Source organism: Micromys minutus, assembly GCF_963924665.1.
Source record: "Micromys minutus genome assembly, chromosome: 5".
Taxonomy (NCBI): domain Eukaryota; kingdom Metazoa; phylum Chordata; class Mammalia; order Rodentia; family Muridae; genus Micromys; species Micromys minutus.
Window position 1 is genome coordinate 74,232,569 of NC_137974.1, and position 6,089 is coordinate 74,238,657.

The following is a 6,089-nucleotide window of genomic DNA, read 5'->3' on the forward strand; positions in this document are numbered from 1 at the left end:
CTCTCTAACTGCATTGGCCTGGTGTGGTCTGTCCTGATGCAAGCTGCTATTCTATCACAACAGAACCCTCTGGAGTCTTGTAGACAAAGTGCTTCCCATGGATTCTGGTGGAGTTGGGGTCAGCCACAGACTTCTTGTTCAATGGGCGGTAATAAGGATGGCCTGGGATACGTTAAAAGGGCTAAAGAAAGAAAGCCTTAGTGTAGTAATAGAATGAGGGGCCAGCATAATCTGCAAGCAAAAAGGTCCCCATGGTGACAAGTGCGTGAATTATACCCATGGCTTTGCCACTGGCACAAATCTTTGTCACTCGGAGCTACGCTTTTCCATTGATATTTTTGTCTGTGGGCTTTGATAACACAGCTGTCTAAAAAAATGTTTCTCCATCTGATTATTACAATAGGTTTAATTCCAGAATACGACTGTTACATAACAAAGAGTCAATAGGTTGGAGGGGAAATAAAAAAGTCACACAATTTTAAACTCTGTGTCCCTTTGTTTGCAGGGAGTCAGGCATAAATGAGCATTTGTCGGCTGGGCTATTCCAGGGCATTGCTCATACCCTATGCCTTGGGCATGACAGAGTCTGTGTTTACCTTTTATTACCTGCTGGATCCTCCTGGAAAGAACCTCCTGGGATTCGTCATTCACTGCCTTTGTTAGAGGTCTACATATAAATGCACCCCGAATCCATCGCTGAAGGGAGTGTGGCTGCTATTGCTGATTTCCATCAGAAACTGTTGACATGAACGAGGAAGGGGACCTTACACAGGAGGTATGAAGCTAAGACTCAAAATAGTATTTCCTGAAATATTGACAGTGAAGGTTTTGATGATTGTAAATTTTCTGAGCGTCGGCGGGAATGAGGGCACTGTAGGTTGACTTGTATGTGTGTTTTTGGGAAGTTTGTGAAGAAGTGTCCTTCTGTTCCACACAGTCAGTGTTTAGCAACCGAACAACTTGGACTTTGCATCTAGCGAAGTGTGCTTAATTTGAGCAATCACATACAGTCTTACAGTAACTTCATTAGGCACCAGGTTTTAGAAGAATAAAAACACCATAAAATTTTAGTCCAATCTTGGTTACTACTGAGAGAATTATCATTGTGTCTCTCAAAGCTTATTTTGTTATATTTTAGTCTTCTTAAGAATGACCTTGGAGTTAAGTGACTAAAGGTGAGAAGTAACTGTAAGTAACTATGTGTGTGTGTGTGTGTGTGTGTGTGTGTGCAAATACACACTTGTGCGTGCTTGTGGTGATAGAACTGGATGAGTCAGGAACATAGTAAGGAAACCAGTCATGAACATGCTTCATTCAGCACCATTTCTTCATGTGCACAGAACCAAGTTTTTAGCACTGTGTTTCCAACGAATCATGTTTGGAAGACTACATACAGTATGGCCTTCGAAGTAAGGTATGGTTAAGCTCAGAGGAATGAAGCTTTTCTATACAGTAAATTAAGAAAATGTAGTTTGGGAAACAGACCTACTATGCGTAAAGAGCAGTGGTCAGCCGGTGTATTGTGCATGAGACACAGATATACAGAAGATGACTCAGCAGGAGTCGCGGCTTACCCGGCAGTCCTGTGCCGTGGGAAGAAGTGGCTGAGTCTCGGCATGTACGTGTAGAGAATATGTTTCTCTGAAAGTGAGTCTACAGATTTAAATGGTGGTTCAGGAAAAAGGGCAAGTGGGGCGGGTGTGAATAGCATCCACTTCTGGACTCATTCATTGTCACCAGGAAGAGGCTTCACGTTCTGCGGCTGAGTCTGGAGAGGCACCGAGTTTCCTACCCTAGCCCTCACTATTTCAGTTTAGGGTTCTAGTCTCAGCTTCTGTGGAAAGTATTCTGACCTACACGCTAGAGGCTGTCTAGATCACATGCTGATTGTTTAATTGTAGGAAGTTAAAAAACAGCAACATGATTTTAATGTTTGTTTTCCAAGCATTTTCTCTGTGTAGCCCTGGCTGTCCTGGAACTCATAGACGAGGCTAACCCTGAACTCATAGAAATTCACCTGCCTCTGTCTCTTGAGGGCGGGCATGAAAGGCATGTGCCACCTGGCTGCAACATTATTTTAAGGCACACAGTTTTTAAAGAGATCATGTCTGTCTTTGTGAAACTACATACCGTCTATTTTTTCCACCTCTCTCTTTCTGTGAGATAACTATGTAGCTCAGGCTAGCCTCATATTTTGCACTATTCTTCTTACAGGGGTGGGATTACCAGCAGGCATCACTATGTTGGACTTTGAAAAATCCTGGGCAACTTGGATAGAAGGTCATATTTAATAGATACAATAAAGCATCACCCTATAGCAGAACACATTCTTGGCTTTTCACTGAAAATATAGAATTAAAATCCCAGGAAGAGGAAGACATATGAGAAGGGACAAAAAACGGAGGGTGATATTCTTCCTGTTAGGTAAAGGTTAGAGCAGGGCAGGCTTTTGCCTCCCCGCCAGACATTTGACGTGAGCAGCAGTGCGAAGTCAAAGCACTGCAGCTGAACAAAGCCTGCACCAGTTCGGAGGGCCAGATGGTGTGTGCGCAGGAATCCCTTCGGGTGGATTCTTCCCCAACCCAAACACGCTCTGCCAGGATCATCAGTGACACAAACTGTTATTAGTTTTGTTTTGGTGCCAAGAAGCGACACAGTCAGCCAAATTCTCAGCAGCACTGATCAGAGAAAACATCTGAAACATGTTTTTGTTTCTTTGTTTGTAACATACTTTTGCATAAATGCACCCGTATATTTTTTAACCATTAAAGACAATACTTCAGTGTTGGACGTAGTATGCTATTTATTTATGTATTTATGTATGCATGTGTTTGTTTATTTATTTAAAGGCTGAAATGCATTCTCTTGTAACATTTTAAGAGTTCTTGTTGATTAGGTCTCATGTCCTTATTTGCAATAATGTTTAAAATGATATCTTCCTGATGGTTCTATAACAGTCTTAGCTTTTTCTTCAGCACAAGTCATATAATATATATATATTACTCCTTACTTTTTTCCTGCATGTATACTTCTATGCCACATGTGTTCCTGGTATCTAAGGAAACCAGAAGAAATAGTTGAGTCCTGGGAACTGGATTTGCAGATGGTTGTGAGATACCATGTGGGTGCTGAGAATCAAACCTGAGTCCCTGGGAATAGCAGTCAGTGTTCCTAACCACTGAGCTATCTCTCCACCTTCCATTTTTTAGTTTTGGAAATGTAGATTTTGAAAATATATCTGATGTCTTTCTGCTCCTCCACAAATCCTTTACCTTCATTTCATTTATGCATTTACATATATTTTTAGTTATAAAATCTTGATTTCTGGTAATTTTCACTTTACTCATGAAAACATTAAATAAAATCAGTAAAAGTGCAGGGAATAAGTTGAATTTCTTGTCTTTATTACATTATTATAACTACTATATTTTATTATTACATATACTATATTATTATTACTCGATTTCTTTTTTACCATTGGCCTTCATATTGCGAGAAAACACAAGGGAGATCAGACTTTTGGAAAAATTTCTTTTTTAAAAGATTTATTTATTTATTATATATTAGTACACTGTAGCTGTCTTCAGACATACCAGAAGAAGGCATCAGATCTCGTTACAGATGGTTGTGAGCCACCATGTGGTTGCTGGGATTTGAACTCAGTCCCTCTGGAAGAGTAGTCAGTACTCTTAACCGCTGGGCCATCTCTCTAGCCTGAAATTTTTCTTTTCCATCATTGAAGTTCTTATTAACAGGCAATTTCCTGGTACAAAATTTTCTATTAAAAAGTTTAGTTTCACTGTTCTCAGAGAAGCCATGATCACCAGTTTGTTGGGCTGGACTTGTCATCTACATACATTCCTGGCATGAACAGTGCTCAGGCAGAATGGACCAACTCTTGTCATGGTCATTAAATCTTGGTATGAAATCACATAGATTAAGAAAATATGCTTTAATGATACGGAGCATTAGTTAATAAAACTAGGTAAGAATTCCACAAAGTTACCATACAGTTTATTAATTGGAGTGAAGTTATTAGTAGTTGGTAGTTTTATGATCAGGCCACAGAGCTAATAATAGACTGTAACTTCCCATTTAACAAGGGGCCGCTCACATGACAGAGTGACTCCACTACAAGGTGTTAGAATCAAATGCAGGGATTCTGTGTAGAAAGGTATGTTCATCGATAGTTGCCTTAGTTGCTTTTTTATTGGCATGACAAAGACCATGACAAAGACAACTTATAAGTGAAAGTATGTATGTTGGGAACTCATAATAACAGAAGGTTAGATTCCATGAGCATCATAGCAGGGAGCATGGCAGCTGGCAGGCAGGCAGGCGGGCGGGCGGGCAGGCGGGCGGGCAGGCAGGCAGGCAGGCAGGCGGGCGGGCGGGCAGGCGGGCGGGCGGGCAGGCAGGCAGGCAGGCAGGCAGGTAGGCAGGCAGGCAGGCCTTACATTGGAATAGTAACTGAGAGCTTACTTTCTGATCCATAGGTATGAGGCAGAGAGAAAATTAAATGGAAATGGCCTGTGTTTTTGAAACCTCAAACCCACCCAAGTGACACACCTCCTATAGCAAGATCACAACTCTCAATCCTTCCCAAACAGTTCCACCAACTGTGACAAAGCATTTAAGTATACGATTCCATGGGGGCCGTTCTCATTCAAACCACCACAGTGAATCATAGCCAAGATGTGGAATCTACCTAAGAATTATCAATGAATATGTGAACAAAGAATATATATATATATATATATATATATATATATATATATATTGCACATACATATAATACATATATATACACACATACACACAGAATTCTACTTAGCCTTTTAAAAAGGAAATTATGCCAGTTGTTACAACACAGATAAACCTGAAGAATACCATAGTAAATGTCAGAAGCCAAGTATAGTAAGACAAATGGTCTTTATACATGAGAGTAGAACTTGGTACTCATACTAATGGAGATTAAATTGGTAGATACCAGAGTTTGGTACCCAGAAACTTCTGTCAGAAAATGCAGCACTTCTTCTAGACAAGGAGGATAAGTTCAAGAAGCCTACTGTACATTGTGATGACTACAGTTAATAAAAATAATTATATGTTTGAAGACTGTTAATAGAGTATGGTCTAATAGATTTTCATATGGTTTAAAAAATGTATGTAAGACATGTGAATATTAAAAGATTTGATGTAGCCATTCTCTAATGTGTGTATGTTTGTTTGTGTGTGTGTGTGTGTTGGTGTGTGTGTGTATATATATATACACACATCTATACACACACACACACACACACACACACACACACACACACACACACACACATATCAAAGGATTATGTTGTAGATAGTGACAACATACAATTTTACTGGTTTTAAATAAGGATACAGAAGAAGACGTGTAAATCACTTTTTGTAACTCCTTCCTTTCAAATAAGCACATTAGTCATCCTTGAGTGATATTGGCTTTAGGAAGAAGAGGGACCTTCTATAGTTTCTTAGCCTTATAGCTATTTGAGTTCTAATAATTTTAAGTATTTTAATTCAAAAGTGGAGTCAGAAGGAAACTTGGGTACAGTTTTATTGGAGTTTGAGTGCGAACACCAATAGTAATAAAGAACAAGAGAGTTAAGCTGGGGATCTGCCAGAATGGGACAGAAGGATAGAAGGAAGGAAAAATGATCAAGAAAGCAACTGGCGTAACAGTGACATCCATGAGCAGATGCACAGGGGAGAGGATATCCGAGAAAGTGAGAGCATTTGGAGGTCAGGGTGAGCAGGCTGGAGACTGGAGCTGGTGTCTGGAAAAGGGAGACATGAACAAAGTAAAAGTCATAATTTCATGTTTGCCATCTATGACTAGCTACCTCACAGAGGGGCCATGGCGAAGCACCTACAGGGTCACTGTTGAGATGTGTATGGAACAGTTCACATTTCTCACTGGGGCCTAGGTAGTTAATTCATAGTAGGAAGGAAGGAAATTCGGGCATCAGGAATGAGGAAAGTAGTTGGAATGGATAGGGGCTTATATCCGAAAGACCAGATGTAACAGCTGGAAAATCTGATGAGGCTGGATTATCCTG

General features: G+C 40.2%; 1 protein-coding gene across 1 annotated transcript in view; it reads left to right on the forward strand.

The window, feature by feature from the left end:
* Nucleotides 1-745: 745 nt before the first annotated feature.
* Nucleotides 746-6,089, forward strand: part of LGSN (lengsin, lens protein with glutamine synthetase domain) — a gene marked incomplete at both ends in the record, with an annotated part of 26,909 nt that continues 21,565 nt past the window's right edge. Inside the window, one exon of the mRNA XM_080917206.1 lies at nt 746-775. Coding sequence (XP_080773332.1) covers nt 746-775 — 30 coding nt within the window. The remainder of the gene's footprint in view (nt 776-6,089) is intronic.